Below are 22,738 nucleotides of genomic sequence, written 5' to 3'. Positions count from 1 at the left end.
TCCTCCCCCCTCCTCCCCTCCCCCTCCTCTCCCCCTTCCTTCCCTCCCCCATCCTCCCTTCCCCTCCCCCTTCCTCCCCTCCCCCTTCTTCCCCTCCACCTCCCCTCCCTCCCCATCCACCCTCCCTCTTCCTTCCCTACCCACTTTTCCCTCCCTGTCCCAGACCCCCCAATTCCCTCCCCCCCGTTCCTCCCTCCTCCCCAGACCCCAGCTTCTTCCCTTCCCCGCCTCAGATACCAGCTCCCTCTCCTCCCCTCCCTTCCCCCTCCCTCTATGCCCACCCCCCCTGCAGACACCCCACCCCCCCACCCCACCACCCCCCTGCGGACAGGACACCTTCTCTGCCATCCCGAGGTCTGGCTTTTCCAGCCCCCAAACACACACTCACTCCCGTGTCACCTGATGCTCGCCTGAGGAGGCTCCCGACGTATGTGGCCCGGGCCTGGGTATGGAGCTGAAATGGGCACAGCCCCTGCTGGGGGCCCCCAGCCCGCTGGGCAGACAAGCCTGGACGGGTCAGCGCAGCCCAGACAGTGTGGACTCTGGCTTCTGGCAGGCCCGGGTTCGGATTCCGCCCCCTAGGGGTGTCCCAGGGCGTCTCGCCTAACCCCGGAGAGCCTCAGACCGTGCAGGGGCGTGCGGAACACTGGCCGAGGTGATGAAAGCAAAGCACTCAGCGTGGCGTCTGGTGTTGAGCCAGGGCTCCGTAAATCCTAGCCCGCGTAACTGCTCCCGCAACAACAGTGCGCGGAGAGACAGCAGGAAAGTCTGCCTGCAGGGGAGGAGCCTTGGGGGGCTTCACAGAGGAGGTGACCTAGGAGTTGGGCTCTGGGGGCTGAGTAGGAGTTTAGCCAAACAGATGGGTTATGTTCACTGCTGGCTGCCCAGCCACCGAGCACAGGCGGTGTGGGAGCACTCCAGCGGCCATCCCGGGGCTTACGAGCAAGCGCTTCTGTCTTGCAGTGGGTCATCAAATTTGTTTTTCTCATTGTGCTCGTACTTGAAAAAATTTCCACAGAGATCTACCTTCCCCCAGGACCGTGCCATTTTTTTTTTAAGTCCCAGGTAACAAGCCGCTCCCCCACCCCACGTCCAGCCAGCAACGGGGGCAGGGTGGTGGCTGCAGCAGCCACCGGGACAGCCGTAGATGGCCACAGCTCAATGGCAGCTGTCCCTCGCACGCAGTGCCTCCAGAAGACCCTCCAGATCCATTCAGAATAAAAAAAAATGGAATTTGGAAAACAATTTTTTTTTAAGCTACCGTCTTAAACGTCACATGGGGCACATTGCTCTTGTGCTTCTAGCACATCAGTGAAATAGCAACACTGGGACGGTCTTTAATCACTGCCAGGTCCAACCCCATTTTACAGATGGGAGGACTGGGGCCGTGAAGGGCCCAGAGACTGACCCACAGCCACATATTGAGAGCCGGAGACATGAACACCGCAAGCCCTGGCTTCAGCCTGTCTCTTCCGAGACCTTGCAACTGGACACAAAAAAATGACTTCCGTTGTATGCACAGGATGAGTGTCCCCATGCACAGGATTAAGGGAACCCTCAGGTGTCCCACGTGCTTGGTCCTGCCACGGCCCACCCTGCTCGTCCGGGGGACCCCTGCAGGCCTGTCTGGAGCAGGTAGGAGGACCCCAGTTCTCTGAGCTCCTGGGGTCAGCACGGACACAGGCTGCTGAGAGATGGGGGTTTGGGGGCCCCCCCAGGAAGCTCACAGAAAGTCGTGCCTAAGGCACGTTCCCTGGCACATGGGTGCAGGTCAGAGGGGGCTTTGGGAGTCTCCACGAATCCAGCTGAGGAAGTTATCACAGCAAAACAGGCAGCCGGGCGGGGGGACCAAGGGCCGGACACAGGGCCGTCGGGTGGTGAGGCTGCTGTCCTCCAGCCAGGCCCGTGTCCCCTGCCGCCGCCTCCTTCTGTCCACTGAGCCCCACGTGCCAGCATCTGAGGCCCGGCACAGCGGGACGCACCCTCCCATCCTAAGTCCCGGCCACCCTGACCCCCATCTGGCTCCAGCCTCCCTGGCCAGTCTCCTGTCTGTGGCTTTCCTGCCTCAGTTGCCTGCAAGGACCGAGACCTCTATCACACTCACGGGGTTGTGAGGTTCACAGATAGTTGCCTGAAACGCTGAGGCACCGTACATGGCATGTGTTGGGAACGTTCCGTGTTCTCCTGCTGCCGGGGAACGTGATCAGGGAGGGGGCCCAGAGCCTTCACCCACGGGCCTTCCCCCGTCTGCTCGTGACTAGCGCGGTCAGCGACTGCAGACACAGAGACGAAGATGATCCTGAGGGCCCCAGGGGACCTTCCTCCAAGTGCAACAAGGGTTCGGAAGCAGCCCCTCGTACAGCAGCCAGTTCTAAGGGACGGTCCTTACGCAGTTACTCAGTCCCGCACCCCCTTTCCTGGGCCCTTCTATGATCCAGGCCCGTGGCTGGTGCTGGGGGCAGATGCCCAGGACGTGGCTCGGCCCCCGGGGAAGGAGCTCTGCATCCGCGTGGGTGCTGGGGCCCCTGCCCCTGGTGCGCGGCCCCCACCTGACCCCCCTCGACACAGGAAGGAGAACTAACCCACGGTGGCCTCCCTCCGTGCGCCAAGAGCCTTGCCTCCAGAACCTCAGGGGGCAGCTCCCCCTGGGACTGGGCGATAGCTCCGTCCCTCGCTCTGGAGCTTGCATGGCCAGGCCGCTGAGCCTCCGTCCCCCCTGGGGGCAGTGCTGTGGCTCTCACGAGCGAGGCGGCCGGTCAGGTGTGGGGAAGTTGAGTGACTCGGCCTGTGCCCCGCAGGTGGCCGTGGACTGGGTTAGAGCAGGTGCATGTCACCCAGGCAGCCTGAGCCCAGAGCGGTGCCAGCAGCGCATCCTGGAAGGGACGGTCCCCCGCGCCCCCCCCCCCCGGCTGCCCTGAGCAATGGGGCTGCCCTGCTGGGACCCCGGTGAGCCGCCAACTGGAGGGGCGCATCCCTGCCCACGGCGCCGCGGGGCTCTTCTCCGAGACGTCTGCGGGTGCAGGATGTCTGCGTGGCCCGTGCCTGCCGACGGCGTCCCTGAACGCAGTTGAATGACTGGGGTCCCCCAGGCTGCTCTGGGGGGGGCGGGGGGTGCAGGCCGCCAGGAGAGGACGTCAGCAGGGACTGCTGGGCCGCACCGAGCTCTCCGCATGGACAATCCCATTCAGGTGTCAAGATAACGCCCGTGTTGCAGACAAGGGTGCCGAGGCCCCGTAGTCGCTGCAGCCTGTCCCTGCAAAGCCAGGGTTTGACCCCCACTCCCTGTCCCAGGCCACAGGCCCCAGCCTCGGCTCTGGGATGGGATGGCCCCAGGGAAAGGCCAGCCCTCGGCCTCCCCGGCTCTGGCCATCCGGCTGTCAGGCCCTTGGTGACAGGGCCGTTGAACGAGGCAGGACGGCTGCCCCTGCCCACAGCCCCCGGGCACACGGGGAGCTTGAGGACGTCACCCGGTCCCCGAGGAATGGGATGACCTTGCTTGGGGCAGGGCCCTGTGCTGGATCCTTCTTCTCGGGACGGGTTCCTGCTGATCTGATGCTTGGCTCTTGCCCCCAGAGGTCAGGCCCCCAACGCAGCCGTCGTTCCTTGGCTTTGCTCCGGCACGATGCAGCTGGGGCCCCGGGCCCTTCCCTGTGCATCCCGGCTGGTGGCGAGGGACGGGCAAGGGACCGGGCCGCCTTCAGACACGCCGCGCTGCCGGGTTCGGCCTGCCTCGTCCTCGGCTGCGCCCCTGCGCGGTGCTGCAGGACCCCGGGGCCAGGGGACGGGGGTCTCCTTCTCTCTCTCCCCTTTACGGTGACACACATGTTACCAAGCACCTGGACAAAGCCCCCTAACTTCCCTCAGACACCACGTATCTCCCACACGTGAAATCATTTCATCTTTATAACCTTTCTGTGAAACCATTAGGATCACCCCCACCCCGAGACTTGATGGGGTAAAAACAACTTACTCCTCACGTTCGTTTGCTCCTCTGTTCGTGGAAACCATGTTTACTGAGCATCTGCTAGTGGTTGGTCTCTGTGCCGTCCCCCGGCTAATCTGTAGCAGAGCCCCTCCCTCTGTCCAGGGGTCCAGGGGTCGAGGCCCCCCATCCCCGCTCTAACGGCCTGGCGCTCTGTCCCCGCAGGAGAGCGAAGATGCCGTCAAAGCCCTGGCCAAGGAGAAGGACCTGCTGGAGCGTGAGAAGTGGGAGCTGCGGCGCCAAGCCAAGGAGGCCACGGACCACGCCACGGCGCTGCGCTCCCAGCTGGACCTCAAGGACAACCGGATGAAGGAGCTGGAGGCTGAGCTGGCCATGGTGAGCGCCCGCCCCACCTTCACGGGGGTGCCCGGCCCCTGCTGGAAGCCGTGTGGCCCGCTGGGGACAGGGCGTGTGCTGGGCTCCCGGGGGCCCGCGCTGGAGTCGGGCAGGGCGGGCGAGGAGGGGCTGCAGCTGGGCGCGAGGTCTGTGATGCTCGGTCAGCTTCCTTCCGCGTGGGCCCCTGAGCCCCCTGAGCCCCCTGAGTCCCCTGAGTCCTCTGTGCCCCCTGAGCCCCCTGAGCCCCCTGAGCCTCCTGAGCCGGGGCCACAGCCTCTCCTCCACCTGAGCACCAGGTGAGTGAGCTGGGAGCCCATCCACCCTCCCAGGCTCCCGGGCCGCTGTCCGCAAACAAAACCCTTTTATTGTTTAAAATACGTGTACTTATTTAGGAAAACGTTTGGGAGAAAACGCACCAAAAAATTAAGAGTGGTGATTTCTGGGTGGTAGGATTGTAAGAAACCTCTAGTGAAATGTTTTACTTGGGTCGTCAAGGAAAAAACGTTATTTATTATTTTTTTTCTAATCCAAAACAAACTTCCAAACGCTGTGTTTCCCATGGACGTGCCCCGCCTGCATGTGGGGACAGAAGAGCCCGGGTGCGAGTCCGGGGCTGGTGGAAGGGGTCCAGAGCCCTGGAGCCTGCTCTGCTGACGCCTGCGTGACCCTGGGTGGCGCCCTGACCTCTGGGCTTCAGCGCCCGTTATTCGGTGCCGGAATGTGGGGAGGTGCCTTTGAAACCACCGGGGGCTCAGCGTGACCGTGGCTGGGAGGAGAGCGTGCAGGGTGCTCCTGGGGGTGGCGGGACAGAGGCAGGGTGAGCGGGTCCCACGTAGCTCTCAGAGCACCACGTTCTCCTGCAGAACACTGGTGCCCGCTAACCGTGTGGTGGTGGCCACGGGTTCTGGATTTGAATCCAGCCCCCATCGCTCTCCAGCTGTGTGACCTCAGACCCTGACCTCCCGGGGCCTGTCCTGGAGTCTAAATAGGGATCATCGCATCTACCCCGTTGGGCCTTCCTGGGGGGTTCAATGAACTAGTGCAGGGGAAGCTCAGCATGGTGCCTGTGCGTCGTGGTGCCGTGGCGACACAAAGGTGTCTCTGCAGTCACTTCCTTCGGGATCGTGGGACGCCCTGTGGCAGGCCGGGTCCCTGGGGCCCCGCTGGGTGTCCTGTCCAACGCTGACCCCTCGTGGTGAGAACTGCCCAGGCCGGAAGAAGCTGCAGCTGCCGGGTCCCCTCTCAGGGTGGGTGCCCTGCCCGGTGACGCTGCCTGCCTGCCTCTCACACAGGAGCCTTCCAGCTGCAGACCTGGAAGTGGGCGCGGGTTTGCCCAGAGCCCCGTGGATGGCACATGTGTCTTCCTGACCTTGGGGCACTGGCGTCAAGCATTCTGGGGCTTTCTGGGGTCTTTGAGAACTGGGAACCAGATCTCCTCTTGTCCTCCTCTCCCCGCACCCACACTGGGCAGCTGCTTCCGTCTTGCCCTGTCCTCTGGCAGGCATCAGCCCCCCTGCTTCGTGTGAAGGGGTACGGTGAGTGTCTGCAGCCTAGGGCACTGGCCTCTTAGCAGTCAGCGTGGCCCACGTCTGCCTCGGGCTCGGCAGCTGCGGGAGGGCCTTGCTGAGAGGCAGGACAGCCCCAGTTTTGGGGTGTCCAGCAGACTGCAGGTCCCCTCGGTCGCCCGCGATGCAGAATTTCACACCTGGAGGCTTCCAGGACTGCCTGCTTGAGGCGCTGCTGGCCAGGCTGAGACCAGAGGGAGGGCGCCTTCCCCGGGCCGTGTGCCGCGTGTCCTCGGTGCAAGCAGCAGCAAGCGGCTCCGGCCGGCCTGGCACACGCCGGCCCCAGGAGGAAGTCCGCTCACAGGTGCGATGGGAGGCAGCGGCCGGGGGGGCCGCAGGGCCGGGGAGGCCCAGATGCTAGTCAGGGGCCTGCTCGGCGCCGCCTCCTGGGGAGGACGAGCCTGATTTCACTTCGGTTTTTTCCTACAAGTCTGAAGCAGCACCGGGTAGCAGAAGGGCCCATCGCGGGTCACTTGTTTACCTCGTACCTGGGGGCCCCGGCTGTGCCCACTGGTGAGGAGTGATGTGTTGAGTGACCCTGAGGTGCCACCAAGGCGACGGGAGCTGAGCTGGCGAATACCCACCTGCCCGTGACGCTAAGACCATGTGACGCAGCAGGGGCCTGATGGGCTTAAGCGGACGCTCCCGACGAAGGCGTCGCCCCCCACCCCATCCGCCTCTGCGGGGAGCTGTCTCTGGGTCTCACCCACCGCCTGTGGCTCTGAAGGGCCTGCTTCACTCGAGTGAAAGCCCAAGACTTCGGCTCCCCAGGAAGCCAAGCCCTCTGGGTGTCCGGTGCTGGCGGCCCCCACGCTCCCACTCAGCCACCTGCCCTTCGGGGGCAACAGTCCTGAGAGCGCCTCCCGGCCAAACCGGGCATTACCGCTCGTGGCATGGTTTCCCCTCTGCAGCCACCGTGGCTCCGTGGGACCACCCTGTGGGGTGTGTGTTCTCTTATTGAGATAGGATTCACGTACCTTAAACTCATCCTTTCAAGATGTAGGACTGAGCGGATCTCGGTATGTTCCCAGGGCTGCTCAACCATCAGGCACGACCGACTTCCAGAACAAGTGCGCTCCTGCCCATTAGCAGTCAGTCCAGTCCAGCATTTACTCTTGTGCCCACTTAGGGAGGTGGGAGTAGGCGCGGCGGGCAGGAGCTCACCCCGAGTGCCCAGCAGGTGGAGAGGCGGAGGCGGGAGCCCGGCGGGCCCTGAGCCACCTGACGGGGCAGCTTCGTCTGCAAGGCCTTCGACAGGACGCCCGGCTGCTGGCTTGCCCCTGGCTTGCCCCTCAGGCCCTCCCCACTGGCCTCCTCCGCACGGAGGGGAGGGGGACAGGACTGCCATCCTGCACATCACAGGCTCCCCCAGGAGCTTGGTGCGTGTTGCCCTGGTCTCCTGTCAACGGGGCTTCTCACCCTCGGCCCTGCTGACACTTGGGGCCACAGAAGCCTTTGTGGCGGGGCCGTCCAGCCGCTTCCCTGAGCCGCTTCGTCACACGACTGCAGGGGGTGCTCCTTACATGGAAGTGATCCCTCCCCATTCTCCGTCAGACTGGTGAGGCCTCGCTCAGGGTCACGCAGCAAGTTAAATCGTAGGACGGAGTTTGAACCCGGTCCTGACTCCTGTCGCCGGAGGGTGTTTGAGCCAATGTACTGACATCAGTAGCTCGAAACTGCAGGCGCAGAGTGTTGAGGAGGGGGTAGAGGCTCAGAGGGAGGAGGGAGTCCCAGCACTAAGTTGCGTTCAGTAGAAGAGGTCAGCCCAGGGAACGCTGTGTGGACGGCCGTGGGGAGCTGATCCCCGCAGCCCCCTGCGTGCACACACGCACGCACCTGTGTTCTGTTGGCTCCCGGGCCTCTTCTGTCGTTCTTATCTCTGGTGGCTGTGTTGTGAGAGGACCATGTAAGGGGTCCCTGTGCTTCAGAACTTGGAGGAACCACCACCCGCCCCATCCCACCCCATAGGACTGACCACCACCATCTGTCCTGCAGGACTGACCACCACCTGCCCCATCCCGCAGGACTGACCACTGCCCCATCCCACAGGACTGACCGCCACCTGCCCCATCTGGCAGGACTGACTGCCACCATCCTGTCCTACAGGACTGACCACCACCACCTGCCCTGCAGGACTGACCACCACCCGCCCCTTCCCACAGGACTGACCACCACCATCTGTCCTGCAGGACTGACCACTACCTGCCCCGTCCCGCAGGACTGAGCACCTCCCCATCCTGCAGGACTGACCACTACCTGCCCCGTCCTGCAGTACTGACCACTGCCCCATCCCGCAGGACTGACCACTGCCCCACCCCATAGGACTGACCACCACCTGCCCCATCCTGCAGTACTGACCACCACCTGCCCCATCCTGCAGGACTGACCGCCACCACCCTGTCCTGCAGGACTGACCACCACCCGCCCCGTCCCACAGGACTGACCACCACCGCCCTGCCCCGTAGGACTGACCACTCACCCCATCCCGCAGGACTGACCGCCACCACTCTGTCCTGCAGCACTGACCACCACTCACCCCATCCCGCAGGACTGACCAGCATGCACCCCATCCCACAGGACTCACCACTGCCCTGTCCCACAGGACTGACCACCACGCGCCCTGCCCCACCTTTGGGGACCCGCCCCCTCCCCTCAGCCCCCGCAGATGTCCGGTAGCAATGGTCCCAAGCTGCCTGCTGAGTTTAGGAGGCGCCTCTCCCAGGCCCACACAGAGCTGAAGCCCCCCCGGGAGAAGAAAGCCAGGTGGGGACACAGGCGACGCTGCGCTGCCTCAGGTTTCCCTGTGCTTCCCGCGCACCTGCCTGGGGCTGTTTGCGGGGGGGCAACGCTGCAGGTTAATCACGCGGGCAGACTGAGCTGGGGTTCGCTTCCCAACCCCGAGTGTGCCTTCCAGGAGCCGGGATGGATCGGGCGGGAGGAAGCCAAGGGACTAGGGCAGCTTGGTGCCCGGAGCGGTGCCCGGATGGGGGCCGGGAGGCCAGGTGCCCGTGCCCTGGAGGGCAAGCAGATGTGTGCGGTGGGCCCGGAAACGGGAGCGGGCCGTGTGGCCACGTGGCCGTGTGGCCGCAAACCTGCAGCGCCCTGGGTCACAGCGCGCCCGCCTGCCTCCGCAGGACTGTCCCATGCTCTCAGGCTAGGGCGACAGATTCCCTGAGCCAGCAGCCCAGGACGTAGCCTGCTTCCGTTACTTCTGAGGATTTCTACTGATCGTGCACGGGCCCAGCTGCCAGCCAGCGCCTGCGGATTCCGCGGTGACCGGCGGTGACCGGCACAGCCCATCCTCTGCTCCGTGGACTCAGGAGTCTGCATTATCTGTGGTTATGCCATTGCCCGGAGGAGCGTGGGTGCTGTCGAGACCGCGGGAGCGTGGCCGGACTCCCCGGCTCACGACCCGACTTGAACATTGTGGCTTCTGGGCTTCTGGCTCCTTCTCTGTCAAGCACAGATAATCTCCCAGTCCCTCCTCGAAACCCAGGGCTGTCGCACTGAGCACATGATCGTTTTCTAAACCGGAGAGGAGATTACTCCCTGCTTGGGAGATGGGCAGGCACCTTCGGCTCAGCCTCCTGCCCCGGAAGGGGAGTGAGCTCATAGACGTGGGGCGTCCAGGCTAGACGAGCCCCCAGCATTGCTTGCTCTGGGGTTTCCCTTTTGCAGGTGCGGAAGCCGAGGCTCAGGAAGGCAGTGACTTGTCCCCCACTCTCACTCAAATCCAGGCAGTTCCTTGGAGAGCCCGAAAGGACGGGTGATAAGTGTCCTCGGACCCCCTTTCTCTCCCAATCCCGGCCCTTCTGTTAGCGGGAGCTAAGGGGTAACCCCCGCTGAGCCCGCAGGGCAGGTGGCTGACCCTGAGGGGCACGCGATGCGCAGCCGGAGGTGGCCTGCTACCAAGGTCGGCCCGCGGCTTCCTCGCCACCGTGCGTCTTAGCCGAGCAATGGGCCAAGAGGCCCCTCTCCATCACATCGTCTCTTTCTGTCCCCAGGCCAAGCAGTCCTTAGCTACGCTGACCAAGGACGTCCCCAAGCGGCATTCTCTGGCCATGCCGGGCGAGACGGTGCTGAACGGCAACCAGGAGTGGGTGGTGCAGGCGGACCTCCCCCTGACCGCGGCCATCCGGCAGAGCCAGCAGACTCTCTACCACTCACACCCCCCCCACCCTGCGGACCGGCAAGGTGAGGCCTGCCGCTGCTGCGGCTCTGGGGACTCTCGGGGGCCACCGACCTCCCCGGCGCGGGCCGCAGCCCTCTCCGCACCGTGGCTGCCTGCAGGGCGTAGACAGTGGGACGCAGAGTCCGAGGGATGGACCCAGGCGGGGCTGGTATCCAGGCCCAGCCGGTGTCCGGGTGCGTCCACCGCGGCCTCGGCTCTGCCTGCCTCTGTCTGGCCTCGTCTCCACACCGTCTCTTTCCACGAAGCAGCAAAACCGTCTCCCGCAAGCTCAGGCTTGAAGGGCAAAAGTCAGGAGAAAGAAAAACTCTCTCTTTCCCTGTGTTGTACTAAATCCCAAAGAAGGATCTGCTCGGCCATCCTGGGTCACACAGCCAGCCCCTGGACCCGTGATGGGTCTAAGGAGCGATACGCTGACCCTCCAGCCTGGGTCTCGTGGGACCCCGTGGCAGGGGGCACAGAGCTCCTTGATCCGCAGCTCCACACAGTCACGGGGTGCGAGGGAGGGCCACACGTGTCATACGTGTTCTCTCAGGCGGGGGTGCAGCCTCCGGGCGACGTCTGCACCCCCTGGCCACGCTACCAGCCCCAAACCCCTCTGCACATCTGCAGCCCACCTGTTCCTTTCCTGTCCCTCCTGTGAGGTGTGTTTGGGGATGGAGAGAAGTGAACAGACTTGGGGGGGGGGGTGTTTGGGATTAGAAGTGGACGGACTCGGGGGCTGTTTGGGGTTGGAGAGAAGTAGACAAACTCGGGGGGGCGTTCGGGGTTGAAGAGAAGTGGACGGACTCGAGGGGTGTGTTTGGGGTTAGAGAGAAGTACATGGACTTGGGAAATGTGTTTGGGGTTGGAGACAAGGGGACCGACTGGAGGGTTGCGCTGGTGATGATGGGGTGTGGGGTGTGGGAGAAGGTGGGGACCTGGGGGCGGCCTCTGGGCTCCTCGCTAGGGAAGCTGGTGTTGACCAGCCGTTGGGATTGTGCAAGGTCCAGGGAACGTCCAGGAGGTGGGAGCATTGAGAGGCCAGTCACCCAGGTGCCCGGAAGCTCTTGCATCTTCTCCTTCCATGTGGTTAGAGGAGACCCTGACTGGATCCAGAGGCCCCGGGGCTTCTCCCCAGCAGCTGCTGTCTGGGGACGTGTGGGCCTGTTGACGGAGGGGCAGAGAGCAGGCAGCCCTTCCTCTCCGCCGCCTCCTCTGTATCACGGGGGCGCGGGGTGCACCCCTGCAGGGCAGCACCGGCGAGGACACTGTCCACCCCTCACTGACCAGCTGTCCCTGCCTTCCAGCGGTCAGGGTGAGCCCCTGCCACTCCCGGCAGCCCTCCGTCATCTCCGACGCATCTGCCGCCGAAGGCGACCGGTCGTCCACGCCAAGCGACATCAACTCCCCTCGGCACCGGACACACTCCCTCTGCAACGTAAGGCCAGCAGCAGCAGGGCCCTGGGCCAGGGGCCCTGCCTGGAGACCGCAGGGCTGGGGGGGCGGGGGGGCGAAGACGCACCCGCTGTTTCCTCTCGTCCACCCAGGGAGCACTCTGGCGGAGGCAATTCCTGTTCTGTTCTTTCCTTTTGCAAGAAGAGATGGATGTGGGGAGAGAAAGAAATGAGGCCTGTTTGCTCCTTGTGTCCGGGAGGGCAAGAAAATCCCCGAGGAAGGCAGGCCTGGGTCGGCTCAGGGTCTGCGCGGCCCGGGACTGCCTCTGGTGGGCTGTGTCTGGGACCGTGGGCCTCTCCTCCCAGATGTGACCTTCCAGAGCTCGGGCCTAACCAGTACTTCATTCCCCTCTGGAGCCAGTTCTCAGTCCTTCTTCCAGGAATGAGCCAGATGTTTTAATTTCCAGGAGTTGGGGGGCATATATTGCTTCTGGACAGGCGTCCCGTGAATTTGTTCTAGGCTTTTTTGCTTCGCTTATTTAATCAAACACTTTTTGATGGCATGCTGGGCACCAGCTACCAAGACTGCGGGTCCCTAGGCCCCTGACGCTTGGTGACTGGCGGGCGGAGCGAGGGGCGAAGGTGGGTCAAGCATCCGAGGACAGGAAATACGGAGGGCTCCCTGCCGTGAGGACAGACACACCACGGGGGTCGGGTCTCCCAGTGCACGAGGAAGCTTTCTCAAAAGCTCAACTAATGTTTCATTAACCAGCGTGATTGATAATAAGGAGGTGAATACGGTGGGAAAGAAGGACAAAGTAACTACGACGTGCCCGTGATAGGATCACCTACCAGGAAGCTCAAGAGAATAAGGTGTAAAACTATTAGAACCAATGATGACCACGTACATGAATGGTACTGGTTGTAAATTAATGTATATATATATAAAAAAATCAGTAACTTTTCTACATACGAATAATCCTAATGGAAACTTTTTTCCTGTCAAAAGAACAGTGGAAAAGTAGCTAAAGACTACTGATAAAAATAGCAAAGACTGAACTTAAAATTAGTTGCCTTCGCCTGGTGACGAGGGCATCAGGGATGCCAGGCCCAGGGCCTCGCCCCACGCCGCCCCGTCAGGATGCAGAGAAGGCTGCTCAAGGCCGGAATCCCGACGCTCAAGCCTGGGGTTCTGTTTCAACTTCCTTAAAGCGGTTTGTCCGTCACCAGTTCTCGGGACGGAACCCCGTGACAAAGGCTGTGTTGAATGACAGAGCCAGGGCAAGGAAGGGGGCCTCTGGCAGCTGCCCTTTGCCCCAAGGGCCCACTGTTGAGCTGTCCCAACGGCCAACAGCGCCCTCGGTCGGCCCTCGCTCGTAGAGAGCACAGGTTAGAGACCTAGAGTAGCCACTTCCCCAGAGGCTATATTTTGAGTTTCCTGGTAGGCCCAAGGTGGCTCCGGGAGCCAGAATACTGCTGGAAAATTCTGCAGAAGGGGCTCTCTAAAGGCCTCTTGCAGTGCATTTGACCTCGCCTCTTGCCCAACTTGGCCTCGGCACATCCTGGCTGAGCAGACGGCAGGTCCAGCATACCTATTCCCAGGATCACCTCACGTGGGCACGGCCCTGCCGCCAGGACACGGGTGCTTTCATAAGCCAGCTGTCTGCATGCGGGCATTTCGGTGGGCACTGGCCTCACTCTCTGCCCCATGAATTGGGCGAAGATGGCCCTATTCCCAGGGTAGACCCCCCTGAGCTGCCTGCCAGATGGGTTCCGATTGCAAACCTTGGGATGGGACTAAAGACTAAACTACCCTCTGTTCCATCCCCGCCCTCCCTCAGCCACCTTCATCCCCCATTTCAACAGCTGTGCGTGCAGGTAAGCCAAGAAGAGCCTGGAAAAAGCACCAGGTAACTGTTCTCAGGCCTGTGACCTGGCACCAGCGAAAACAGCCCAGCCTGGATGAAGGACCTCTCCTTCTTCTCTGGCCGCTAATTTAGAGCCGAGGTCGGGACTGAGTGCAGGGAAGCTGGAGGGATTGATGGACTCTGGCCCAAGTGACCTACGGTTTCTTTATTGCTTTTTTGCCTGCAATTCTGGAAACAACCATCAGGGGCCTCCCTAGTAATGACTCGTGATCCCAGTGATCTGTGTGTCCCCCCAGGCAGGGCAGCCGGATTCTGGGACGGACGTAGTAGTGAAGGCTTTTGCACACCCACCTTCGCGTGCCCCCTGAAAGGAGCACTGGGCCGGGAAGAAACGGCCCCAAACGAGTTACAGCTCCACGCTTCATTCCGTCGTGCTGGTCCCGAGCCTCTCTGTGTCTGTAAATCAGGCTAATGAGTCCTGCTGCCCCTCCCCCAAAAGAAGAGATGCAGTGAACTATTTGGGGGGAAATTAGAAGCTACCTAGTGTCTCCTGAGCCTTCCTGTCCTGAAATTATTTTTGTGCTTTTTTCTTCCTTTAAAATTGCATCTTTCTGAACAACACCAGGTATAACCAATCTCCAGTTCCAACCTGACGGACCAATTAGGACAGGAACTTAGAAGGCTTCAAGGGGCTGATTTGCTGGTCAGAGGGTGTTGGGGGTCAAGAGGCCTGAGCAGACAGGAGAGCACCCCAGGACCCCTGGTCCAGGCAGCACCCAGAAGCCCAGCTGCCACTGTTGAGCCATTTGGGGATGTTTGCTTCAGGGGTGAGGGTGGGTTCCCCAGTACAGAGGCAGGGCTGTCCCCAAGAGACGGCTTCCTTCCACGGAAGACCCCACTCTCCCTGGGCCACCTCTGCTCCCACGTGTTGTGCGTCCCTGCTGTTTCATTTTCTCCCTCTTTTTTGGCTATAGGGCGACAGTCCCGGCCCAGTACAGAAGAACCTGCACAACCCCATTGTACAGGTAGGTGCGCCTCCCCTGGCCACTTGGGCCTTCCCTCCACCCCATCTTGACCATACCCCCCCCCTTCCCGGCCCTGCCCTTTGTTCCCCGGGGCCCTCAGCACCCCACTTCCATACCGGGGACACCTAAGGCAGAGAGGAGTTCAGCCCCTGCCTGTCAGCCATGGCTTGGGGCCTGGACCAGGCTCAGTTCCTAGTTTGCACTCCCCTGCCCTCCTTCAAGTCCGAGGACCCGTTAAGGGCACCTTCCATCCTCCTGCCCCGGCGAGAATCTTCTCCTGGCAGCCAAAGGCCCATGGCCCAGCCGATGACTCTAGGCCCCTGGCTGCAGGAAACTGCTCCTTATTCATTTTTAACATTTCAGGACCCCCCATCAGTAAGGAGGGGGCCACGGGGGGGGGGGGGGGGGGCAATAGGAATGGAGTCAGAAGGGGTCTCTGAGGTCAGCTGTTTAGTCCTGGGGTTCCCAGAGGCTGGTCCCCGCGCTGCTCATCTGCACCAGCGTCCACCAGGAACAACTTTGCAAATGCAGGTTCCTGGGCCTTTAACCCTGATTCTGATCCACCAGGGGTGGGGTGGGGTGGGGCCCGGAATTCGGGTCATTCTGATGTGTCTGGGGAATCTTTAGTCTCACCTCCACCCTTTTGGTGGATAACATCACCCAGGGTCTTTGGGTTGGTAAAGACCCTGGGTGGACCCCACCCTCCGGCCCCGTAGGCCCCAGGCAGGAGGCTGTCCCCGTGGTCACTGTTGTCCACATCACAGATGAGTAACTGGGCTCAGGGAGCCTGGGGGGGCTTGATGGCCGGGAGGGGGGGCGGGGCAGGAGTCCACAGCCTGACATAGGGAGGACTAGAACCCAAGCCCCAGCCTCCCCGCCCTACCATGGCCAGGCCTGCTTCTCGTCCAGGACCCTGAGGTCCCGGGGCCTTGCTCTCGGCGGCACGAGGCTCAGGTTTCTCCTTCCTCGTTTTCTGGGCTCCCCCGGGCCCCCTTTGTCCCCACGGGGCCTTTCCCACAGGAACCGTGTGCCCCTGCCCAGGGTGCCAGCCAGAGTCAGGTGCCCGGGGGGCGCCCCCAGGCTGTGGGCAGGCTCAGTGTAGGGGACAGTGGCAGCTCCGGCGGCGGCGGCGGCGGGCGGGGACTGCGGGGGAGAGCCCGGCCCGGTGGTCCCCCCACCCCCGCGGCCCGCACACGGCCCACCACCGCCCCGGGGGCTCCGCGAGGGGGGCGGGGCCACACCGCGGCGCCCCGCCCCCTCCGCCCCGCCCTCCGCCCGCTCGGCCCCGCCCCCTGCCCCCTCGGCCCCGCCCCCTGCCCCTCCGCCCCGCCCCCTGACCCCCTCCGCCCCGCCCCCAGCTCAGGTGGCTTTGTTCTCGCTCTCCCCCCCCCACCCCGCGCGGCCGGCTCCTCAGTCACTAGAGGATCTTGAAGACCAAAAACGGAAAAAGAAGAAAGAGAAGATGGGATTCGGCTCCATCTCGCGCGTCTTCGCCCGAGGGAAGCAGCGGAAGTCCCTCGACCCCGGCCTCTTTGATGGTACCGCCCCCGATTATTACATAGAGGAGGACGCGGACTGGTGATGCCGCCCCTGGCTGCCGCGCAGGCGCATCTGTGCGTGTGGACGTGCGGGCGGGGGGCGGGGCGGGGGCGGGGCGGGGCGGGCTGACGCGGGGGCGGGGCGGGGCCGAGCGCGGGCCACGCCCCCGGGCGCGGGCCACGCCCCCGAGCGCGGGCCACGCCCCCTCCCGCGGCGCCGCCTCTGTAATTGCTGTACATACTCGACCGCGTGTGACTCTGTCAACTGTCGTCCTCGGAGCGATGCAGTCGTGTTGTTAACCTGGGTTTGTTTGTTTTTGTTTCTTCTACGTGTTTTTTTTTTCTTTTCTTTTTGTTCGGTTCGTTGGGTTGTTTGTTTTCTTCCCCCCATCCTCCCCCTCCCCTCCCCCTCCCCTCCCCATCCTCCCCCTTCTCTCCCCCCTCCCCATCCTCCTGCCTTCCCTGCCCATCCTCCCCCTTCCCTCCCCTCCCCTCCCCATCCTCCCCCTTCCCTCCCCCCTCCCCATCCTCCTTTTTATGAAACTTGAAAACTTGAAGGACTGCTGTGTATTTGTAAATAACAAAACTGTTGTGCACTCCGTGCTTGTAAATGTCCCTTGTCCGAACTGCTACTTCTGGAGCCCGTCTGCCCAAGGATGTGGTCTGTTTTCGATGTCTCCCCCCACCCCTCCCCCGCGTGAGCGCGGGCCCTGACCCGCCCCCTGACCCCCCAGGCCCCGGGCCCCAGGCCCTCGAGCGAGCGAGCGAGCGCAGGCCGCCCACGTGGTCAGGGTGCGGGCCGCCCCGCGGGACCGCGGGCCCAGGCTCGGGCTGCCAGGGTCCGCCGGGCTCTTTTTCACGGCCTGCCAGTTTTTAAATTGCGTTGCCGTTTCTTTCTTTATGGAAAAAAAAAGAAAAAAGAAAAAAGAAAAAAACTGTTCCGTTTAATTTATTTGCACAAACGCAGAAGACTTATTCTATCTAAATTATTACATAAATAATGGAATGTATATTTTTCCACGGGGTGGGCGGGAGGCGGGTGTTTCTGTGTGGACTTGTCTGTTCTGTTCTCATGCTGCTGCCAAACTGTGCAAGGTAGACTTTAGGGTGGCCAGAACCCAGGGACCGTTGGATTTCAAAGCTTGCTTTTTTTCCCCCGTTCTTTGTTCTCCCTCGCCCGGATTCTCCTGCCCCTCGCATGGAAGTGCACTCCACCTTTCTCTCCCCCACCTTCCCCCAATAGCTCCCTTCCAAGCCTTTGTAGATCTATTTATTTATCTGGAATGAGGAACGCTGACCCCAGTGAGCGGAGGGCCTACTGTCACGCCACCTTCTCTGGGGTCTGTGTTTTGAGAGAGGTTGAATGCAGAGTGAGGCAGCCAGTCACATGACCACGGGGACTCGGCCTGAGTCGGTGCCACAGGGGTCCTCGAGACGCATGGGTTCTTCCCTGCAGCTGTGTCTTTCTCCTCCTTGGTTAATTCTGCATGTGGGCCAGGCAGGGGCCGTTGGGGGAGGTGCCTGTCTCAGGGGGAGGGCGGTGAGGGACACAGGGACCAGCACCAGAGCCTCTCTGCCCTCCCCATTCTGGTTGGTTCCATACTTAACAGAATATCTCGGGATCCCTCCGGCCCTGTCCTCCCCTTTGTCACAGCAGCCTGAGCCCGCTCACCCCAGGAGAGAAGGGCTGGCAGGAACATCTATCTGCCTATTTGGGGAGCAGTGTTGGCCTCAATGAGGCTTCACCAGCAAAGGAACCATGTGCATGTAACGCCGGGTGATGGAGAACACGTGAGCTAAGCCAGGGCCTCCTGAGGCCTAAAACTAGCTTCCCCTTTTCTTTTGACCTGTCACTCGTCCCCTGCTCCACCTTAACTACTAACACAGCTCAGTTCACCCACCCTCTGCACAACAGTAGTTGCACTTTCTGCTAGCAGTAACATTTTCAGCTCTTACAAAGAAAAGAGATTGGAGAGTGCTGGAGTCTCTATTAGAAGGATAGGATATTTTGTCCCAAGTCTCTAAACAAACAAACCAACAACAACAAAAAAAAAAAAAAAAAAACCACCAGTAGGCTGCTCCCTTTCCTTCTGACTTGGTGGGGCGGTTGGGCAGGAGCAGGCAAAGGGCCCTGCCTAATAAGGATCTTTCTGGCCTCCTTTGGCTAAGCCCTAAGCCGTTTAACCAAGCCTGGCGGTGAGGAAAAGCTGGCATCTTCCTCTACGGAGAGAGATTTTAGAAAATACTTTTCTCCCCCATGAGTTTTTTTTTCTTCTTCTTCTTTTGGTTGATTTTTATGGTTTGCCCTTTACTTAAGAGAAAATTACAACCACTCCTGGTAATGATTTAGTAGTTCCTTTTCATTTCAGTTTTTGTAAATTAGGAGATAAATCTAAGAGTTACTAAGGATGATTTATTTAAGAGAACTACGTCAAATAGCGAATGAGTTATGGGTAAATTAGATGAAAATAACTTTTCCCATGGGAAAGGTTTCTCGAAGGCATGGATGCAAATATAAAATATAAAAAAAATCTAAATAAAGCTTATTTTAAAATATTATTGAATTCTATGTTATTTGATTGCTTCTATCTTGCTCCGGGTGGGAGGCAAAGCCCCTGCATGACCTGCTCCTTGGATTCCAGGGCTGGGTCTGGAGGGGCTGAGGAAAGCTGGCTGAATTCTGGGCCCTCGGTGGGGCTGAGGCCAGGTGGCCTCCAGAAACCTCGCATCTTGGCCACCCCGACTGTAAGTGGGAGGAGCCGTCACATCCAGGGCTGCCTGTGGTCCTAATGCACCACCTCCAAGCCTGGCGCCCTGGCCCTGTGTTCTCCAAGCTCTGCGGCCCCAGTCAGCTTTCATCTGCTTCCTTCTACCCCCGGCACTCCTTCCAAAGGCCCGGAAAGTGCGCCTGTGAGTTTGGGGCATGTTACTTCCTGCAGACCTCATTGGGCCTCTGCACCGTGCCAACATCCCACCTTCCCTCGGGACAGAGAGGAGCTTAACAAAGAAATCAAGGAAGCCACAGGGCCTCCCTGAAAAAGCCAGTGTGAGTCCCATGAGATTCCCCCCCCCGGATGCAAAGCCTAGGCCTCGGCCCCAGTGAAACTCCATAGTGTGGCGCAAGAAGAGGTCCCCTGTATGCCCCGATCCTGGAGTGTAGCCAGTGCCCTCAACCCCTGCCTCCCAACTTAAAGATGAATCCTCTCCAGCAATAGAACTGAGAGACTGGCCTTTTAACACCCCCATCATTTCTGCTGGAAGAAAGCTCAAAGCCCCGTGAGATCTAGACCATGCCAAGAAGTCGTAGCACTCAGGACCTCCAGGAGCCTTAGGGACCCCAGCAGCTCTCAACCCGGCCACACGTTGGAATCACCTGCAGAGCTTTTGAAAACACTTAGCAGTACCAGGCCGTATCCCCGAATCAGGGCGTCATTAAACCTTCTCTGGTGACCCTGGGGTGTGGCCAGCATTGAGAAGCGCTGGGCTAGTCTGCAGCGGGCATGAGGGGCCTCATGCAGACGTCCCCACCCTGCCCAGAGTGGCCGCTGAGGTGCTCACTTTACAAAGCCTCAGCCACCACCAGTCAGAGTTGGCATACAGGGAGAAAGCCTACTTGCCATCCCAAAACTAGACCCCCCACCCCCCACCCCACCCCACTGCACAGATGGGGAAAACTTTGACCCAGAGCGGAGTGACTTGGCCCAGATCCTAGCTGTTGCTCCTACGGTCCTGTAACCTTTTCAAGGACTGGGCCATACCTCTTCCAAGTTTCGTAGCTCTGCTCAAAAGTCCTACTACCTCCTTTATTTTCGTTGAGACCTGGCTCCAAATGGACCAGCTTCAAGCGGTACCTATTGGAAATTGAAGCAGGCATGCCCAGGGCATCTAGGGCCAGTGTACAGCCCCACAGGTCGTGTGTACCACTCTATTCCAGAAGGCACTACTGTGCTCAGGTGCCGAGTGCACAACCTGCACGGCTGCCGTCAGTGGCCCTCACGCGTGCTCTCCCACCCATGCTGGCAGGCTCCGACAGATGTAACCTAGTAATATAATAACAATAATAATATCTAACACTTATTAAGCACTTACCATGGGCTGTAGTCCATGCCGCATACTTTACATGCATTAACTCAGTTAACCCTCCCAACAATCTGCATTTTTGGTGCAAGGACTCAGGTTAAGTAAATCGTCAGGGTCAAGAAGCTAGTAAACAGTAGGGCCAGACTGCCAACCTAGGGAGTCCCTGGCACTCTCACCATCATCTGAGCGGGAGGGGCAGGGCCCGGGCAGGGGGCATTGCAGAGACCTCCTTGGGGCCAGGTTTGCACCTCACCCACCCTTCACCTCCGGCACAGCCTAGCACTTCCTTGCTGGTGGTGACCTAGGTGTTTTCCCATGTGGGTTTTTTGTTCCGTTGGGCTTTTTTGTCCCGGTAAGCCATTCAACGAGAGACGGGACGTGATTAAGACGGAGTTAGGAGTGGGAAGAGGGGGGGGATAGAGATGAAGTGGTTGCAGACAGACAAGGCAAAGGACAGGGGGACGTAGCGGGGTGACCGGGGTTGCCCTACAGTGTGAATAGAGGTGTGAGTCAGGGGTGGGGGGAAGGGTTTTGTGTACAAAATCATTGGACCACGCGGGTAGACTGAGTGTGTGTAGCCTCCTGCGGCGGGTTCCCAGCTGTGTTCCCTTTTGCTTTTTTTCCATAGGCATATAGATTTCTTACGCTTTATTTGAGTGACCCTTCACCGTGGCAGCTTCCTGCCCTATTATGCGGCGCATGGAACGGTGGAGGGGAGGATGGATTGGGAGGGAGTGGCAGTCGAAGGAAAGGGGGGAGTGGGGGAAGGGATCCGGAGGAGTGGGGAGCAGGCGTGCCAACAATGGTGGTTGGGTGTAAGGGCAAAGATGGCGGGACAGGCGAGCATGCAGCCAAACCAGTTATCGTATGATACTGGGGGGATCAGGTGGGTCAGCACCCTTGTGGGCGGATGGATACCATTCCACTTCATGAGCTCAGGCCGCCCGGGGGCACGTCAGTCTGACAAAAGCTGGAGTAACTTGGTGTCTTTAGATTTCTAAACCTATCTAATATTTCTTACACTATTTCTCTCTCAGCGTATTTTCCATATTTCTTTTCCATGATATTCCCATGGTTTCCCGTTCGCGAGCTTTGATTGACTCCAACATTTGCCATGTGGCCTATACCGTTCCGCGCTTCGCGCTCGGTTTTCTGTAAACCGATTGTACATCCAATCAGGGGTGGCAAGGGGATGAATGGCGGTGGGGAGGATTGGGAAAAGAAAAAAATATAGGGAATAAGCTCTGAATAAGGTGAGAGTCGTTTTTTTCTCACGGGGGGGTGTGCATTGGGGGGAGACATAAGTGGGGACGAGAATGCCATCTAAGCCGTGCTGCTCACACTTCTTATTGCTGTGTTCGGCACATGGATTTCTCGCGTGTGGTGAATCCCGACTTCCACCGGTTCTTACTCGGAAGCAGCCCCGAACGGCGGCGGGAATAGAGTGCTGGATTAATCTTCGAGGGGGTGTTCCAAAAGAGAGTAGACAGGGACGTTATAGGGGATAAAGGGCGGAAGAGGGGAGGAGAGAAATGTAAAAGGAATGATAGGGGGGGGAGCAAGTAGATCGCGACGTGTTACCGTCACCTTTTCTTACATCTGTTTTCGTACCCCTTTGCCCGATTATTCCAGGCGGCGGGACCGTGTGTCTGCTACTTTCCGCACAAAAGGAAGCGAAACTGGGCCCTCTCGGGACCCGGGTCCTTTTGCCGCGGGTAGTATAAAATGCCTCGAAAAATGGGGGATATCCCACTCGATTACGTTGTCAGGGATAGGTCGAAGTCAGCGTGAAGGTTGAGGGTTTGCCCGAGGTACGTCGTAAAAGCTTCAGGCGAACCGATAGGTGGTGGGGGGCGGAAGGGTTTCTGCCTAATGCCAACCCCGTGACACGCTGCCGAGCATACTCTCGTAAGTAATGATCCTGGCCCCATCGCCGGGCCAACCCGTGTCTGACCGCCGGATAGAGTGCGGAAACCACTACGAGTGTAACAAACGAAAAGGCGGCCCTGACATGTACCGATTGAACAATTAGGCAGGCCATGCCCGGGGGGGGGAGAAGGAGTGAGGATAAGACCTGCCGTCTGTAACTCTACTTCGGGTCCCCACGAAGAGGCTATGTGGCAATGTATTTACGCCACTTTTTCCAGGGTGTTCTTTTGTGTGTAGGTCGTTGCACAGGCTAAGGTTGCACGGTGGGCCGTCCCTGCCTCGGTTGCTTGGATAGTTTGTTCCCCTCCAGCACAAGACTGGGTTTCCGAGCTACCGCTCCCTGCGTTTGGGTGCTCGGCACGGGAGGCCCGTGCGATTGTACCCGGGGGTGTTGTTAGGGGCCGTATTAATGGCTTCGCTTCTTTATTCCCACTTACGACTTTATTTTTTTCATCATTCCTCCCTCTTTCTTCCCCCTGTCTTTCCCCTGTGCTCAACTTCTTCCCCTTCTTCATATTCCTTTTATTTTATAAAAGAATGCCCTGTGAACAAAAATAACTTAGGCATTAGGTCTTGGCTTAGCTTAGGCTAGTAGAGTACCAGGAGGGATCAAGATGAATCAGAAGGTGAATTGAAGTGGAAAGTGGGGAGATCTGCCAGAAGAATTGTTATAGGGGCTGAAAATCATGCCAGGCAACTTTGTTGTGAACACCTGTCCTACCTTATTCCTATTCCTCTCCGTTTCGTCATTTTCCTCCTCGCGTCCTCCCCTATACCACTAGCCTTCACACAGCTAAGGAAACAAGATGGAGCTAATGTCGGGACTACGCCTGATCCTTCTATTCCGCGG

At 60.1% G+C, this 22,738-nt stretch overlaps 1 protein-coding gene and 1 long non-coding RNA gene across 16 annotated transcripts in view; one reads left to right on the top strand and one right to left on the bottom strand.

Annotated features, from left to right (window-relative positions):
* Positions 1-22,738, top strand: part of KAZN (kazrin, periplakin interacting protein) — a 1,012,902-nt gene that overhangs the window by 951,201 nt on the left and 38,963 nt on the right. For 8 of the 11 annotated variants that reach the window (XM_038531936.1, XM_038531940.1, XM_038531938.1 and 5 more), the window contains 5 exons: positions 4,148-4,318; positions 9,888-10,077; positions 11,362-11,487; positions 14,291-14,341; positions 15,700-15,879. In XM_038531936.1, the coding sequence (XP_038387864.1) occupies positions 4,148-4,318; positions 9,888-10,077; positions 11,362-11,487; positions 14,291-14,341; positions 15,700-15,879 (718 nt within the window). Of the gene's footprint in view, positions 1-4,147; positions 4,319-9,887; positions 10,078-11,361; positions 11,493-14,290; positions 14,342-15,699; positions 15,907-22,738 lie in introns of those variants that run through there. The other 3 variants (XR_005356153.1, XM_038531937.1, XM_038531945.1) reach the window with 3 other exon arrangements.
* LOC111093976 lies at positions 13,507-15,935 on the bottom strand. Of its 5 annotated transcripts, none has more exons than XR_005356164.1 (3): positions 15,735-15,935; positions 13,857-13,965; positions 13,507-13,772 (listed from the first exon to the last, which is right to left on the bottom strand). It is a non-coding gene; the product is annotated as an uncharacterized LOC111093976 (long non-coding RNA). The 5 variants fall into 5 exon arrangements; XR_005356165.1 differs by lacking the exon at positions 15,735-15,935 and adding an exon at positions 15,225-15,511; XR_005356161.1 differs by having other exon boundaries at positions 13,507-13,965.

Source organism: Canis lupus, chromosome 2 (assembly GCF_011100685.1).
Source record: "Canis lupus familiaris isolate Mischka breed German Shepherd chromosome 2, alternate assembly UU_Cfam_GSD_1.0, whole genome shotgun sequence".
Taxonomy (NCBI): Eukaryota; Metazoa; Chordata; class Mammalia; order Carnivora; family Canidae; genus Canis; species Canis lupus.
Note: the sequence above shows the minus strand (reverse complement) of the source record. Positions and strands in the feature narration are given on the sequence as shown.